The sequence below is a fragment of the Fusarium graminearum genome, chromosome 3, assembly GCF_000240135.3.
Source record: "Fusarium graminearum PH-1 chromosome 3, whole genome shotgun sequence".
Taxonomy (NCBI): domain Eukaryota; kingdom Fungi; phylum Ascomycota; class Sordariomycetes; order Hypocreales; family Nectriaceae; genus Fusarium; species Fusarium graminearum.
Window position 1 is genome coordinate 5135527 of NC_026476.1, and position 17156 is coordinate 5152682.

Sequence of the window (17156 nt, forward strand, 5' to 3'; positions counted from 1 at the left end):
TTGCTACTTTACCATACATGTCGAAGAGTCGGTCGAACTGAACTGTTTAAGCCCATCGTTTTTGAATAATTCTGAGCCTCGGTTATTCTTGTTGTCCATGTGTCCGCTCGTATATGGTTGTGTTATTCCGGCGCATGCAGTGATGGTGGATAGTTTACAATAAAGTTGTGGGTTTGACTTTTCAACTGATGGTTACTGACAAATAGTCAGCAATTTCAGGACAAGAGATCAGAATAACGTCAAGCAGGGGAGAGATGGTAGGCAGATATATACCCAGCTCATTCCCAATAACGTTTGCAAGGTTGTGCAGGTGTGGCACAAGGAAGTGCAGATCGATTGAGTTCTGGACCGTTTCGAGTGGTGGGGTTTGGACACACAGATTTCGGCGAGAGGCTTCATCGAGAAGGGTCTTTTTGTCAGAAGCTCCCGTAGTGTAGTATCCGTCCGCTGTTACACTACAGAAAAGGGTGTCATATCGCTCTGCTGTTGGTCGTAGCCCTGGCCTGGACCGTTGTTTGTGGAGGCATTGCGCGGTATGAAGCCGTGGTTTGCGTTATACAACGCCTAATGTGATGCTTGTATTTTTTTTATTTTTTTCTCGATTATGTATTTCCTATCTGATGATTATCGATGTTTTGAAACTGGCAATCAAAGTGTAGAATAGTTGCCAATCACTTCAAGCTTTTATCTCGTAGACTTTGATTGACAACAAACACAGAGAATTACTCTCGTCATGGTGATTAATAAGAGAGCGGAAGAGTGCAGCCGTCCTACAACACTCGGCCACTATCCCCTGTCTCTCAGACCCTCTCAAACCTGAACAAAGTACCGATTTCGAAGAGTCTCGACTGTGCTGCCGCAGAACTAAAAGGTCGAGACAAGACACTATCCAGGATCAAGGGCCAGTATCTTCCATTCATGGCATGAGGCATGACGTCGGTGTTAATGTCATTCTCGTTCGAGAGCTTTAATGATAGCCCAAGCCTTTCCTACCTTGCATAGCTCAACAGACACTTTAGCCAAATGAGCAGTCGTCAGGATTCGGGGCGGCATTTTGAATTGAGAGCCATGTAAGGGAGAATCCAGAACAATTACCCATTGGCTTGTTCTGAAATGAAAGTTCTGGGTAAATTACAACTGGCGGCTAATGAAACTTACCTTGTGCGCGTGCTGTGATAGCAATACCGTGCTGTAGATAGTGTTTCTCTCATCGATAGTTGTGACTCATTGAGCATTTGGAAAGAAAGCGAGGCGACGAGGTAGTGTTGTGAGCCTGTTCCCTGTTTGTTCATATCAAATTAATGTTTACTATGTAAGCCCTCACGCAGCCTCACTCAGAATGAGCTCGCCTCTTTTATCTCTATTAGGGAGATGTTGCTGAGCTACACGGCTATCCACATACGGCTGTTCTCTACCATCCATACAGGCAGGCTTTCATGGATTGTCCTCAGGGCGCGACTGGAGTCAACTCACTTTAACGCTTGGACATAATAAACTTGGTACATAAGTATTCAACCTTAGTCTGACTGACCCTACTAAACGCCGTGCCAATGGTATAGATGCATATATACAACTCAGCGTCCCTTCTCATTGTTTGTTATTCGGCCCCATCTGTGGTAGTACAATCCATCCATTCATTACCTATCAAACAACCAAAACCATGTAAAATGTTCAAACTATCTCGATCCCTTATTTCATCATCCCTCCCCCCCCTTTTTTGTCTTGCTCTATCTTCTTTGCTTCTTCTCAACCTGCTGCGTCGAGAATGAACAGAACTTATCCTTGATCGCAACAACCTCATATGTACCCTCCTGGCTTGCCTTGACCACCTTGCTGTGCTCGTAAGAGACATCATGTCTTGTCTCAAGAACGACACTGCGCTGCCCCTTCTTGGCGTTGGAGCTGCGTGTGTAGGTAAACTCGAAAGGTGGTGTGCCCCAGAACTCGAAGAAGATATCTACTTCATTACCCTCGTGAATGTCGACTCGGGACTGCTTACCGCGACTGATTTGGACACTCGGCAACGGGTGGATTGTCTTGGGGATGTTGACAGCGGCGCGACATTCGCTGGCCTTGTCCGAGATACTAGTGATAGTAAAATCGCCAGGCTTCTCTGCAATACGGCGGAAGCTGGTTGTTTGTGACTTGGCATTCCACCGACCGTTAAAGTCATAGGAAATGTCAAATGGAGGTGTGCCAGATAAAGTGTATGCAATACGCTCACCGACACAGTAGTCGCGTCGAGACTCGAGAGGGTAGATAGACGGCGCCTCGTACAAGTGGATTTGTACTGACGGCCCCCCATGCTCATACTTGCGCTGGCAGCCTCTGGCGTCTCTGACGGTACGAATACGAACCTGCTGTGCGCCGAGTCGGAGGTGCTGACGAGGAATTCGGATGCCGTACGAGTTGGAGTCGATGGAGGGAATTCTGTAAGTCTCAGCAGGGGACCCAGCTTGATGCTTGATCTCGACTTCGACGTAGAAAGGAGCTTCTCCAGTGAGCTTAATTGGGATTCTGTCTTCATGCTCCTGCTCCTCCATGCAGTACTTCAACGACTGCCCGGGTTTCGTAAACCCAGCCGAAGGCTTAGCGTTCACGCGCTGCGTGAGAGTGAGAGGGTGGAAGTTCTTGTCGCTGTTGTATAGATTATCGGCAAGAGCAGAGAACTTGTAGGTATAATCGCCGGCCTTGGTGGTATCCATGGAAATGGCTGCCTTTGCAAGAGGCGCATCGAAGTCTTTGCGAGTAAAAGCCTTGGAGCCCTTTACAGGCTTGTGCGTAACATCGTATTGCACGTGGTAAGGAGGCGATCCTGTGAAGAGTTAGCAGTGAACATAGAATGATCTTTGGGTTTAAGACACTTACCCTTGAGGTTGACTTCAAATCCATCGATGTCTCCTTCGCAAATATCTTGCTTGACGAATGTGTTGCCATCAGATTTAATACTCGGGGATTCAACAACCGAGATCTCGGGCCTAGGGAACCAGCCAACTTCAAACCGGGCTGCTGCAGGAACAACGGATCCAGGGCACTGGACGTCACGTACTTCAACCAGTTCATAGGTGCCTTGGCTCTTGACCAGGAGGTTATCATTTGCGTTATTTGCACGCTTGGTCAACACTTCGCCATTACCAGCAAGATTTCTGTAGGTGATCTCAAATGGAGGCTCTCCTTCCAGGCGCAGAGGCAAGCGCAAGTGTGTGTCCTCAACGGCCATGATCTTTTGCTTGTGTTCAACGAAGCCAAAAGCGGCCCGTGGCTGCTGACGTCGCACAGCAATCTTGACTTGATCCTGAAGGAAAGTCTTGCATCCTCGCTTGTCCTGAACGCTGCTCAGGGCAAGGATGTATTCTCCTCCTTTGCGGAGTGTGTTGGTCTTGATCCTGAAACTGCTCTCTTGAACACCAGTGACTCGCTCCGACTTGCGCTTGCCGTCATGAACAATCTCCCATTCCAGATTGAAGGGAGCCTCTCCGTAGAGAATAACATCAAGTTCGACTTCTGAGTCGAGACAAGCATTGACAACTCCGCTGCTGCTTGAAATCTTGGCCGAGGCAGCAGGTTTGACAACCTGCTCCAGAACTTTGTCGTCGCCAGTGAGAGGCTGGTTCTCATACACAGCGTCGTCGACGGACTTAAAGATGTACTTGTGACGACCTGCCATTTTCGGTACCAGCTCCAACTGAGATCGCAGACCAGGAACACGGTGGGATTGTTTCTCAACATGCCCATCACTAGTGACGATGTCGTATCGAACTACGAAGGGAGGTGTTCCAACGAGGTCCAAATCCACTCTCAAGCCGATAGAGTTGCCTGCGCATTTATCGGGGATCTCCTCTGAGCGAACGGAAAGAGAGGGCTCTAATGGGTTCAAAAGAAGACATGATGACGGCTCCTTGACTTCACCCTTGCAAGACCCGCTGGAGATGGTTTTGAGGGTGTACAGGCCGGGTTCTGAGACAAACGGCTTGTCCATCGCATTCTTGGCGTTATAGCCGCCAATCGATACCTCATCTCCATGCTCTCCGCTGTTAGTAAGGGAGTTGATAGGAGAGAATTCCCAGGTGACCTCATGGGAAGTGTCGTCTTTGGAACCTATCAGGGAGAAGTCAACAGGAAGTCGGACAGATCGGCCCTTGGCAACCTTGAAAGGGTTGCGCATGTCACAACCATTCATGCTCGCCTTGGGGCGCTCCTTGACCTTGAAGCCGTATTTCAAGCCTTTAACTCGAGCTTGGCTGGGATCCTCTTCCAATTCAGCATATTTGACGACGTTGCCAAAGGCATCATAAACTTCGTCGATCGAGTACTCCCATTCGCCGGCAGAGGTCATGGACTCGTTAAGGCCAACTGTGACCTTTCGAGCTCGCGCCCACGAAATATCGTCCTGGTCATCCGAAACGAGACTGGAGGAAGCACCGAGGAGAGGCGAGGAAAATCCATCAGGTTGAAGACTCTGGAAATGGAAACTGTGGTCCTTGCCGTTGATCGTGCGACTGTACTGAATTTTGAGGGGCGGTGTACCATATACATCCAATGAAAGATTAGAGAGTTCCTGAATACATCGCTGAGAGTCTGATGATGCTCGGATTCTTGCTTGAGGACAAGGAACGACATATGTGTCTGTGGTAGCGCGCTGAACTTCAAGTTTGTACTCGTCTAAAACCTTTCCAAGGCGGTAGACACCAGGCTTCTTAACTGGATAGTCCCACTGAAAGCCGAACGTAGTTTGATCAGTGTTGTGCTCTCGGATTTGCTTGGCGACCCTGTTGACCTCTCGGTTCGAGATCTTTATCGTTTCCTCCTTGTTTGTCTCGAAGTCGAGCCGGATCAATTCAATTTCGGCAGGAATCGTGGCATTGAAATAGATGGGAAGATCTATGGCATGCTTTGGCTTTGCGGTCAAACAGAACGGGGTCCCCTTTGGGTTGAGAATTGCCGAGCCTTCAGGCAAGATATTGATGATCTGCTTTCCCATGATGAGGGAATGATTGTTGAGAATAGTCGATACCTTGACATTATGCTCGGAGATTGATATTTCGCGGTCGTAGAGAACTTTGGCGAAGCCGAGAATCCATGATTGCCATGGGATCTTGATATCAATTAGCACCTGTTGGTAACTGTTGAGAATATTTGGTAAACTTACAGGAATGTTGAACATGAGCATGTAGTTGAGAACCAGATGCAAGGAGAATATAGTGGTCACAACAGGTTGGGAGAGCTCGAGCCAAGGTATCCTCAATTCCGGCACGCCAAAAAGGAATGCGAAATCGATGAAGATCCATTTAAGAAATAGGAACCAAGACGAATCGCCATCCTCAACCACCTGAAGCCAGTCGTAAAGCTTCCATGCCCACAACAAGACGTAGAAACCGAAGGTGTAGAGACGTTGTTGAGGAGCGTCGAGAACGGTCAAAGGAATAACGGGCTGGCTAACAGTAGTTTGAGGTCGAGTACTCTCGGGCGCAAGAGGCAAAGAGGGAGATCTCGTTGTTGAGCCCTTTCCGTATGATGGCGAGCCAGCTGAGCTGGGAGTTTGTTGATTGTTATGTCGTCGATTGGCAGCTGGGGTAGCTGGGAACCCAGACCGTAGGCGGGGAGTCGATGTGCTCATGGCATTCGCATTACGAGGATATAGACGCGCTTAAAAAGAAATCATAGATAAGCAAACCAAGTCGCAGCCGATGAATGGTCGAGCGACAGGTTGTTGCGCGTTGGGAGAGGTTGAAGGGTTGAAGTGTGTTATGTTTTGATGCCAAAGTAAATTGTTACCTGTTAGTTAGTACTTTTTCACGGAGGATGGAAATTCCTTGAGGAAACTGCGTCACGTCTGGGTCCAGTTGGACGCGCTTGGCCCCTGTGGGTTGGAGCTGGAGCTACAGTGGATACAGAGACGTTGCAGCCTAAGCTTCAGTGGCTTGCAACGACAGCTACTAACATAGATACTAGATGACGGGATATCGATGGAAGTATTAAGCATACTAACCCTCAACTTGAAAGACTTGGATAATTATTTTAATAATAAGGAAGATTTAACAAAGAAATGTCACAAGCTCTGCTCCTATGGAAAGATTGCTCATTGGCTGATAGCTGCAATTTCGCGCTAATAATCCTATAAACCGCATGTTATCTGGTTACCTAAGGCACGAGCTTCAATTCCATTGATCTCATACCCATTCATTTATATTCCTGCATGCAATCAATACCTACCTTCACTTTCTACATGCCCCTTGTTAAAGAATCTTCATCAACCATATACTCTATATTTTGATAATTGACAGGTACTGAGTTCGTGCCCATGCTCCCCTGTACTCGATCTAAAGACCCATAAACTAATGCGCTATCTATTATCGCACGCGCAGGCATCGCTACTGTTAAAGCAAGCTATATACAAAGAAAATAGCATACAGATACCTACTAGGTAGCCATCATGATACCTTGAGCTATTTGTTCCCTAAAGGTCAGGGTAAGATCATCTCAAGTCCCTTCATTCTTCATTTAAGTGCATTGCCTACCTACCTTCCTTCCTACCTAATACTTTGAGAGTGGCACGACCTGTGACACAAAGTGAGTGGTTCAACTCGAGCTTCCTCGCCTGCTACCTCCTCATCTGCCACCTTTCGGGCAGCTGTTTGCCTTGGCCACCAATATCAGCAATCAGGCTCGGATCAGCAGAAATGACAAATGTTGCCATTTTTATACTGCCGTGCGCAAGAGAATCATTTAATCTGTTCACCTTGTTCTGCCCCCCAAAACGTCTTCTTTGTTCCAGTGACTGGCTTACTTCACCCCATAATCTTTATCTTCACCTGCCCTACTCTGTATCTTGAATACTAGTCTCACATACTATGGAGCACGGGACACAAGCTGACGGCGGCATCCAGACTGATGAGAATACGCCCATCGCGCCTTCGCTGCGTCGTTCGAATCGTCTAGCTTCTAAACCTCCTCAGCAAATCAAGGCCATAGTCGCTATGAGCGAGCCGAGACGAAACCCCAAGCGCAAGGCCTGTGAGCCAGCGAATGAGGTAAATCAGCGTATCAACTCAGACGAACTCCTGAATGAGGCTCTGGCCCCGCTATCTCAAGAGGATATCGAGGAGTGGGAAGGTTGGATAGAGCTTGAGTCAGAACCAGCTTTCTTCACCATCATACTTCGAGACCTTGGTGTTCAGAATGTGAAGGCGCAGGAAATATTCACCATTGACCAAGACTCTCTTTCACACCTTCCGTAAGACTGCCACAAGTAACTTTGTGTCATGGCACATGCTCACGTCTTTTTAGGCAGCCAGTATACGGCTTGATCTTCCTCTTCCAGTATCTTCCTGGAATGGAGGAAACGAATGAAGAACAAGATGCAAGCGATGTGTGGTTTGCAAACCAGGTATGCTATCCCAACTCGGCATGCCCAAACATGCTGATTTCATGCAGACTACGAACAATGCATGCGCTACTGTTGCTATGCTCAATATTGTCATGAATGCTGAAGGGATCGAGCTTGGTGACAAACTACAAGCGTTCAAAGAGTCGACAAAGAACCTCAGCACTGCCCTACGTGGGCACCAAATCAGCAAGAATAGATTCATCCGCACCATACACAATTCTTTCACGCGTCGAATGGATCATCTGAACGCTGACCTATTTCTTGAAAATGAATCATCTGAGGCGAAGTCCAGTGCAAACAAGAGACGTTCAGCACCGAAAGGAGGCAAAAGAGCACCTCCGCGGAAGAAGAAAACAGACTCTGACTATGGCTTTCATTTTATCGCCTATGTGCCTGCAGGAGGCTATGTGTGGGAGTTGGATGGGCTTCAGTATAAGCCTTACAGGCTGGGTAAGCACACTGCATCTGGAAATGTAGCCTCTTTCTCCGTCCTTAGCTAATCATTTCACCTAGACCCAGTGCCTAGTTCATCCAAATGGACATCAGTCGCAGCGCCTCAAATTGAGGCCCGAATGCTACAGTATGAAGAAAGCCAGCTTTCGTTCAACCTTCTAGCACTCTGCCAAAGCCCCCTAGCAGCATACTCCCGAACCATTGCCCGCGCCGCAGCATCTCTGCAATTCGTATGCACCAACACCAACCTCCCCGAGTTTGAAATGCTTATCCGTGGCGAGAAACTTCCTCTCGACGTTGACGATGAGTCTCAGCTATCCGAATTCAACATTACCAAATCAGACATTACCAATGCACAAATCCCCTACGCCATACAATATAAGCTCAAGCGCCCTGGCTTCGATACTCAGACTGCTTATGAGCTATACCAAGAACTTATCATAGACCTCAAGGCAGCCATGGGCGAGTTTCACGCCGAGATGACGGCCATATCGGACGATGAGCAACGAGTCAAGGGGCGTAAGAAAGACTACGGACCTGCACTACACAAGTGGATGACGAAACTTGCTCAAAAGGGGGTTTTGGAAGAAGTTATCAAAACAACCTAATACATTTCGAAGACGAGTCGATGTTGCGACGAACATAGAGTAGAGTACAGATCATTGTTTGGAAGATTAAAAACTTTGGAGCAATTAAAGTAGATTCTGTAGTAGCATATTGCACTCAGTCCCACTGCATACAGTCCCCCCGTGAACCATGGCCACCAAAAACCAAACTACAAAGCGCCAAGCACGAAGACTGATGACCACCCAAACACCTGGCTTACATTTAAATACCAATGAAACAGCCAGCGAAAGCTGCTAGAGGCGCAGAGATGAACCCTTCTAGTTGTCGGGGTATTGTTCCGTAACGTTGGACACGAATGTGCACGTCTCAGCATCAAATCGCTTGAAGAACTTCCCAGCTTGGCGGAACAATGAATCCGGAATTTCGCTCGGATCCTCAATCAATACGATATTGTCTTCAGCGACAACGTGTCGTTCGGGTCCTGTTGTGCGTCTGTAACTCCCAATCAGTTTTTCGAACATTAATCGAGGACCACAAAACAACTTACAAACACGTGTAGAATGTCTTGTTACGTGGGCGTAGCCGGTTGGGCAGTTCTGTATCGCTGTTATCGTCCAGCGTCTCGTCAATGGCCACAGTATGTGGCATGGGTAAACGCCGCGTACCCTGATCGGTCCAACCATTAACAGCACCGATCCAGCCGTATCGTCGGTGTTTAAAGACCTGCCCAATCTTGTAGAGCACATGCTGCGTCCGCACACTGTTCCTACGAAAAACTGGGGGTGGGACTTCATCAAACTCGTCCACAAGGTTTATCACCTCCCGAGGGTCGTCCCATCGACGGGGATTGTTCCTCATGATTCTCTCACGAAGGGGACCAAATCGATCGTACAAGGGGAAGATGTACTTCTCAACCAGCCACGCATCTACGTGCCAGCTCTTGGCGAAACGGTTTAGGAACGGTTCCAGGGCCTCGTCCCACTCGAACGAGTCGACAGGTGTGAGAAGCAGCGAAGCCCACAGCGCTGAATATAGAGCAGCGTCTATGTTGGATGAATCATTGCCGGTGATCAATCGTGTGAGGTCAGGATCCGCTTGCTCTCGTGCTTCGATCACCCTGGAAGCGGTAGCTCTGATGTTGCGTGCTGTCCGCATAGCAATTGTAACCGGACTCACGGGAGACAGGAACTTATCGGTGCTTGTCTGCCAGCCGAAATGAGCCAGCATAGATCGTAGATCGGCCATAGGTATCTCCTCACTCGAACCATAAGGATCCAGATACATCCTTTCAAGAGGCGCATCATCCTCGGTGACAGGCACACTATCCAAAGTCTTTCCGTTCTCGGCAAAAACCATGGCGTGAACGTGAGTGGGAAAAGCACAGCATTGTGCTTGTAAACCCAGTCGTTCTGCGACACAACAGAAGATAGCACTCGAAATGATAGGGATCGAGTCGTGGTCTTCGTGACGAAGTGCCTGACCAATGAGACAATTTCGCAGGTTGCGGTAACTGCGCTCAGGATGCTGTAAGCCTGTGAGATTATTCCATCGAAGCCAGCGGTTTAACTCCAATGCCTTTTGCCGCGTTGACATGCCATCGATATTTGGCTGAGTGTCGCGGAAATCCGCAGCCAACCTATCCAGAATAAGGCCAATCTTGATGCTATCGTTAACCGGGGTGTGCCCTGAACAAGGGTATGAAGCACTTACATCATCCAAATCCCCAGGCTGGTCATGCAAGACAAACAAATCGAATGCACCTAGTGCTCGCTCGAGACTGAGATTTGCTGGATGCCGGCTGGTGTCCCTGCTCGCCTGTTGAATGTTGTACCACTGTTCAATAGCGAGAGATCTGTGGATACTGTCCAACAGGGAATTACTGTAGTACCTAAGGGTTTTTTCTTGTGAGCATTAGATTTATGTAAGTTTGTGGCAATTGCTCACCTTCTGGCCAAAACATCCTCAGCTGTTTCATCGGCATTGCACTGCTCCAGGAGAAAATCTTTGGCGTCATAGCCGAATTTGCAAACTTTTTCAAATCGCTTAAGGCGACCAACCTTGGTCTCTAGGATCTCGACCAAGAGACGTTCGACCTGTGCATTGCGCGACTTCCGTATGAGAAAGATTTTCTTCCAGGGTGTACTGGAAGCTCTGCCTTTAAGACGACGGTAAAAGTTGTGCTCTGGATTCCAGAAAGTGAAGCTGCTTTGGCAGTGGTATCTCCAGAGCAGCGATTCATTGGCTAAGTGCCTCAAGCGATGGGAGAGGAATTGAAAACTGGAAAGGTTATCTTCGGGAGGGATGTAGTAGAGCAAATGTTGAATTATCTCGTCTGGTATCTGTAAAAGGGACATGGCGGGCCTCTCTACAAGACAGGGCAAGCGATTAATCGATTGCCGGGGTTAAGAGAAGCGAATTGTGGTGTGGTGTGTTATGGTGTGATTTTATGAAGTTGAAATGGAGATTGTCTTTGTTAGCTGGGTGATGAATAAGAAGAAGGCGCTGCAATGTTGTTGCACACAGGCACGCAGGTATTAGACTAGGTAGGTAAGTAGGTAATGTTGGAGGAGCCTTCTGATCGGGTTTTCGCCGCCAATTCCGGGTTTAACCTAAACTGTCCTTTTGCTGATCAACCCTCAAATATGTCATTCCTTGGTTCTTTGCCTCTTGCTGCAGCGCGATGTTATCATCCATCACTGACCTTTGGGTCTGGGGTACAGTAGAGTAAAGAATTAGCGGGGTTATGATGATAGTGAGCGCTATGGAGTCATGAGATGACGACAGATTATCATTGGCTACCAGTATAGAGTTCTAATGAGTTGAGGGCATCGGCAATTGGCTCACATTTGTTTTGATACTAGGCCTAAAACGGCACTAAAGTAAACAAAAAACGCGCGAGGGCTAGGCAGGTAGGACTGGATGGGGTCTTCCTTGCCCAATTTACAGCGGTAAGATAGCGCGCGCTCGCTCCAATTCATTCAACGCTACGTAACTTCACGACGGGCTTTCTTTGTCACAAACGATACCCAACTTATCACTAACAACAAACACGCCTACGTTCGCGCTCACATCCAAAAAGAGCTCACGGGTTCCCAGTCAAAGTTCTTTTTTTTTATTGTTCTTTGTCACATAACATGCATTGCGTTTAATATCCACGACATATCTAAACCTTCAATACCGCCATCATGCCCGATTTTGGCAACGGCGCGCTCGACACCCCGCGAACAAACGTTGGCGACGCAACTTACCTTGGACAGCCCGATTTTGGCGACATTACACAAGAAGCATCGTTCCAATCACCTCCAAAGGACAGCAACTTGCTACAACAACTTCGCAATGGCCGCTCCAATGGCATTACTCTTCGCACCCCGCGCCAAAGAGGGCCCTTGGCCGACCGACGAAATCTTCCTCCCAGCGTGGGAGGTGCCGAATTCACACCCTTACTCAAGTCAGCGACCAGAAATAGCGTGCGACGCTTCGGAAAAGAGAATGGCGTGGCGGTGCCAAATACGCCTGCACTGGACAAGATCGATGAGGGTGACTTGACACCAGTCCCTCGTGGCGACACATCCATATACATGGGATCGCGCAACCAGTCTTATCTGGAAAACACCATACCTGAGGTCGATACAAGTAGCGCCACATCGACCCCGTTGACGGTTCCCCGGAGGAGAGGCGGCGATAAGGGACCCCTACAAGATGGTAATCAGCTGTCGCTGCGAGAACAAGAAAACGTGATCGATAGAATTGAGAAGGAGAACTTTGGACTGAAGCTCAAGATTCATTTCCTTGAAGAAGCGCTCCGAAAAGCAGGGCCTGGCTTTAGCGAAGCTGCCTTGAAAGAGAATACCGAACTCAAAGTCGACAAAGTCACGATGCAAAGAGAGCTTCACAAATACAAGAAACACTTGACAACCGCTGAGAAGGACCTAGAGAGCTATCGACAGCAAATGCTCGAGGTGCAGGAAAAGGCTAAACGAAAGTATGCCAACCAGAGTAATCAAGCCGAGATGGACAAGCTGCAGCGCCTATTAGAGGACCGCGAGGCGGACATCGAAGATCTTCAGCGACAATTACAACAACAAAAAGGAAGCAACGATCAGGTCGAAAAACTACAAGACGATATTGGAGACCTCGAAGCAGACATTCGGGAGAAAGACCGACAACTCACCGAACGCCAAGACGAACTAGAGGATTTGAAGGATCAGATGGAGACTCTGAAAGACAAGGCTACAGAAGCAGAAGAAAAGGCTAAGGATGCTCAGCGCAAGATGGTGGCGCTGAAGGAGAAGGCTCAGCACAACGATGAGCTCGACGATGCCAAGGACACAATCCAGGATCTCGAGCACAGTATCCGCCGTCTTGAAGAACAGGTCGAAGATGCGAAATCCAAGATGGAGGAAGCTATGGCTGAAAAAGATCGAGCCGAGAATGACCTTGAAGAACTACAGGATGACATGGCCAACAAGTCTGTTGTCACAAAGGGACTCTCTCGTCAAATCGAAGAGAAGGTCGCGCGCTTGCAAGAGGAGCTCGATCAATCTGGCCAAGAGTATGCGACTTTGGAGAAGGAACACAACAAAGTGGTCCAGGAAAACAGTTCTCTGCAATCCGCTGTCAAAGAGCTCAGGAAGAGTCAAGAGAGGTTCGATCGCGAGCGGGATTCTTTGTCAACTAGAATCGAGGAGCTTGAAGCCGACCTCAACGACCGTACCAACGAGAAGAACATACTTCAATCCCGACATGATAGCCTACTATCCGAATCCAAATCCCTGCAGAGCGAAATCGAGAAGTTAGAGGGAGAATGCCAAGAACTTGAGGAAGGCCTTGCAGAGGAAAGGGAACATGCGCTTGGGATTGAGAAGGACATCCGTGGCCAGTACAAAGCCGAGATGGATCGCCTGAATGACGAAATCTCAGATCTCCAGGCTGAAATTCGAGAGAAGGACAACCTTTATGATAATGACAGTGAAAAATGGGAAACAGACAAGCAAAATCTTGAGTCAGAACGCAAACGCGCCGAGGAGAAAGCAGCGGGTCTGCAAAGAACCATCGATCGCCTCAAAGAGGTGGAAGGAAATATCTCTGACACGGAATCGAAGCTGCAAATAGCCATTCAGAGCGAGATTGAGCGGCACAGGAGCGAGGAAGGTCTTCTCACCCGGCAAATCGAGGATCTTCAAGACGCGCTAGAGACCCGTCAGACACTCCTTACCAATTTGCGCAATGAACTTTCTGCAGTTCGCGACGAGTTACGACAAACACAGATTGACCACCAGGCCCAAACCCGAAAGGTCGCTGCCCTAGAAGATGAAGTAGACGTTCTGCAAACAACCCTCGATGATGAGCAAAGCGCTGGACGTTATGAGGCCGAGGCTGCCAAGCGAGAATGCGAGGATCTCAAAGAGCAATTACGAGTATTACGACAACGCGGCAATGGGGCGACATCTCATGAGCTTGATGACCTGAAGGAAGAACTCAAGACATGGCGACAACGAGCCGAGGCAGCTCAAGCCGCCATCTCTACTTCAGAACAGGAGGCCAAGCTGTCTACGGAGTCCATGACCCGAATGAAGTGGCAGCTTTCAGATGCAAACTCTCAACTAGACAAGGTGTCCAAGGAGAAACAATCTCTCCAAGACCAGGTAGCCAAAATCAACACCGAGCTGCATTCTGTGAGCACTTCTCTGGCCGAAGTCAAAGCAGAGCGTGACGAACTTGACGGCGAGATTCGCCGGACAAAGCTCTATGACAATGAGACTCTTCGTGTTGATCAGGAAAGACTCGACCTCCGTACGGCCAAGCTCAAACTTGACAATGAAGTGCGCCGCCTAAAGGATGAGAACAAGGCTCTGATTGAGCAGCGAGATGTGATTGAGAAGAATCTCGAGGACGAGATCGAGAAGGCCGCTGAGGAGGAGGAGCGTCTAGGTCAGGAAATTCTTCAATTACAGACCAAACTACGAACATCATCGTCGACAGACAATCATGATCTCGCTGCCGCTCGTCGCACCATTCGTGAGCTTGAGCGTCGTGTCGAGGATTACGAGGCTCAGCTCAACAATACCCGCCAACTGCCAAACAACTTCGAAGGCAACAGCGAGCTATCTTTGATCCGTAAGGATCTCTCTGCAGCTCGTCAAAAGGAGCTAGAATTCCTTCAAAAAGAGACTTCAAACCGTGACGTGGTCAAAGGTCTGAAGCGACAGATTGCCGATCTTGAGCGTCAAGTGCACGAGACCGAAGTTTCTCGTCTGATTGCGTCTCCGAAGTCTTCCGCCACTGATTCGGGTCGCAAGACTGAGGTCACTGAACTCCGAAGCCAACTTTCCGCAGCGCAAAAGTCAATCCACGATCTCAAATCCAAGAACAGAGAAGCCGAGCGCAAGGCTATGCAAGTGTCTCAAGACTTTCAACGCCAGCTGGATGACCTCGAGGATCAAAAGATAGTACTTGAAGAGGTTCTTGAGGAAGCTAGACAACAGGCGGAGGAGACAGCAGCCCAGCACGAACGCGCGCTTCGCCGAATGAAGCACCAGCTTGACAAGGCAGAACGCGAACGTAATACTTTGGCGACGTTGCAGCCCAGCACTAGCAAGCATGACCGGCAGCTAAGAAAAAACCAGGCCGAGATGGAGAACCTTGAACATGATGTTCTACAGCAACAAGAACTGATCGACAATCTTGCCGCCTCTGAAGCTTCTCTCCGACGTAAGCTCGAGCGAGCTCGCAATGAGCGGGCAGCGTTCCGCATGAGCGCCGAGAAGTTGCAAAAGGATCTTGAGCGTGTCAAGGCCGCAGCAGTCGCCGCCAGAGCCGGAACTTCAGACCGACGAAGCGCAGTAGATCGCAAGGCTCTTGATCTAACCATTGAGGGGGCCGATCAGGCTCTCGAAACTGTCATTCGCGCGGCTGAGAGCGCCGACGAGCGTCACAAGAAGGAGTTACGAGGCATGTTGATGCAGATGGAGTGGATGCAGGCTCGATTCAAGCGCGAAGCCTCCCTAAGGGCCGATGCCGCATATGCAAAGAAGTTCCTCCAACTGCAGCTCGACGTCGCCAATGCATGGTACGTCCCTATTCCCGCGTTCTTTTTATTAGAGTCACATACTAACAATCTCATAGCAACAAGGCTCAAATCCGAGAGCTCGAGGATATTCGCACAAACCTCCTTGGCAACAAGAAGGCCCTCGCCCTGCCAAGTCACGCAACAGCCAGCAACTCATCCGCCACGAAGCCTACGCTCAAGACGTTCCTCGTCATGGCGCGCTTCATTGCTCGTGTTCGCTTGTCGGCTAACAACTGGGCTCAACAAGAGGTTGTGCGTCGCAAGATCGTGAGCGCAACTGAAGAACAGCGCAAGGTGAAGCGGTCGAGACAACTCAAGGTAGTCAAGGCTGAAGCCTAAGGGGATTTGACTGCTTGTACGGAGTCTGGATATTCGTGAAAGTTGGAAGAATGAACAAAGCATTTGCATGAGAGCGTCTGTAGAAACTGTCTGGCTGGCCTGTTACCACTTATCAATTTGGTTATCAACGCGGTTGTTATCGATACCTGGATCACATTTTCACATAGGGCGGTGTTTCTTTGGAGTTGGGGAATATGAATAGGAGGGAAACAGGTGGTAAATTAGCACACATCCCATTAGCATGACGCAGATGACGGTCATTATAAGCATTGAATTATGAGCATTTTGATTTGAACTTCAAATGTTCTCCTCCAACGCTACATGAGAAGTAAAAAGAAAGACGTTTGAGTACTTTGAGGCCGCCCTTAAAGACATGCATGACTAACCAAACACCCGAACCTTGCAAACAACCTCCCATCATGGTAACATCCAGTCATACTATGTGTGGTCCGCTCATTATCGTGAAACAACGCTCGCCCCAGCCAACCCAGTTATCCCATTGTTTCCTACTCTTTGATACAGGCTTGGTTGACTTTTATGTAGATTCGGCACATGCAAATTTCAAGGATGAAGCATATGCATTTACATGACGAACAAAAGGTTTGTGTCTAATACTTGGTCAATAGCTGGACTGCAGGGCTTCGAAGCGGTGAGACTTACCAAGAGGATGACTACATGACAGCTGGGGCTTCTGGCTGTAACGCGTTGCGAGCTCGTCGCGAATGCTGTTCAACAGCTGGACGTAGCTTTGCTGGGGGCTCTTCTTGAGCGCAGTGACAAAGGCCCAAGACATGGCGCCAGTAGCCTGGGAGGCAATAGTAGCATCGGCACTATGAATCATGTTAGCGATTTGTTCCGGGCGTGCTTTGATAATGTCAATAAACAGCAAAATCTCCATCGACCCAACGCAGCTCGTGGCCCCAGATGCGCAAATACAGTCTCATTAGGAGACTGTATCTGGCATCTGGAGCAGGCTCGAAAGAATAATAATTCAAGTTAGATACATCAAATTTTCAAGCCAAAACGCCTTGCGCCAAGCTAACATGCTCAATTGAGAAACCAGTTCCCATAACAAAATGCAAAACCAAAAAGACAGGAGAATCAAGCCGGTATTATCTGGTAGGAAGGGTAATATTGAGGAAGAAGGGGCACCCACGAAGTCTGGTCGTCTTTACTGCCGGACCACATAACAACATCAGCAGGAGAGGTCTTTGTCCTCATGGTACGCTCACGAGCCTCGTCGCCGTTGGCAGCCTTCTTGATGAAACCAAAGATGTTGCTGGCAACACCACCGAGATCACCTTAACAGTATGAGGAGATAACGCTGAGCAAGCCTTGACC

At 48.8% G+C, this 17156-nt stretch overlaps 6 protein-coding genes across 6 annotated transcripts; 2 read left to right on the forward strand and 4 right to left on the reverse strand.

Moving 5' to 3' along the window:
• Positions 1-810: 810 nt before the first annotated feature.
• Positions 811-1505, reverse strand: FGSG_06360 (uncharacterized protein; the record flags this gene model as incomplete). Its single annotated transcript, XM_011326720.1, has 5 exons — positions 811-864; positions 994-1108; positions 1159-1280; positions 1403-1409; positions 1474-1505. 5 exons carry the CDS (start codon positions 1503-1505, stop codon positions 811-813), a joined length of 330 nt encoding a protein of 109 aa, XP_011325022.1.
• Positions 1506-1727: 222 nt separating this feature from the next.
• On the reverse strand, positions 1728-5617 carry FGSG_06361 (uncharacterized protein; the record flags this gene model as incomplete). The annotated part of the gene is made up of 3 exons (XM_011326721.1): positions 1728-2815; positions 2869-5113; positions 5150-5617. 3 exons carry the CDS (start codon positions 5615-5617, stop codon positions 1728-1730), a joined length of 3801 nt encoding a protein of 1266 aa, XP_011325023.1.
• Positions 5618-6851: 1234 nt separating this feature from the next.
• On the forward strand, positions 6852-8448 carry FGSG_06362 (uncharacterized protein; the record flags this gene model as incomplete). Its single annotated transcript, XM_011326722.1, has 4 exons — positions 6852-7234; positions 7288-7387; positions 7669-7837; positions 7901-8448. The coding sequence occupies 4 exons, from the start codon at positions 6852-6854 to the stop codon at positions 8446-8448; spliced, it is 1200 nt and encodes a 399-aa protein (XP_011325024.1).
• Positions 8449-8724: 276 nt separating this feature from the next.
• On the reverse strand, positions 8725-10761 carry FGSG_06363 (uncharacterized protein; the record flags this gene model as incomplete). Its single annotated transcript, XM_011326723.1, has 3 exons — positions 8725-8899; positions 8955-10295; positions 10352-10761. The coding sequence occupies 3 exons, from the start codon at positions 10759-10761 to the stop codon at positions 8725-8727; spliced, it is 1926 nt and encodes a 641-aa protein (XP_011325025.1).
• An 831-nt stretch (positions 10762-11592) lies between these two features.
• Positions 11593-15815, forward strand: FGSG_06364 (uncharacterized protein; the record flags this gene model as incomplete). Its single annotated transcript, XM_011326724.1, has 2 exons — positions 11593-15476; positions 15533-15815. 2 exons carry the CDS (start codon positions 11593-11595, stop codon positions 15813-15815), a joined length of 4167 nt encoding a protein of 1388 aa, XP_011325026.1.
• A 582-nt stretch (positions 15816-16397) lies between these two features.
• On the reverse strand, positions 16398-16759 carry FGSG_12913 (uncharacterized protein; the record flags this gene model as incomplete). The annotated part of the gene is made up of 3 exons (XM_011326725.1): positions 16398-16423; positions 16476-16645; positions 16752-16759. The coding sequence occupies 3 exons, from the start codon at positions 16757-16759 to the stop codon at positions 16398-16400; spliced, it is 204 nt and encodes a 67-aa protein (XP_011325027.1).
• Between the last annotated feature and the right edge of the window lie 397 nt (positions 16760-17156).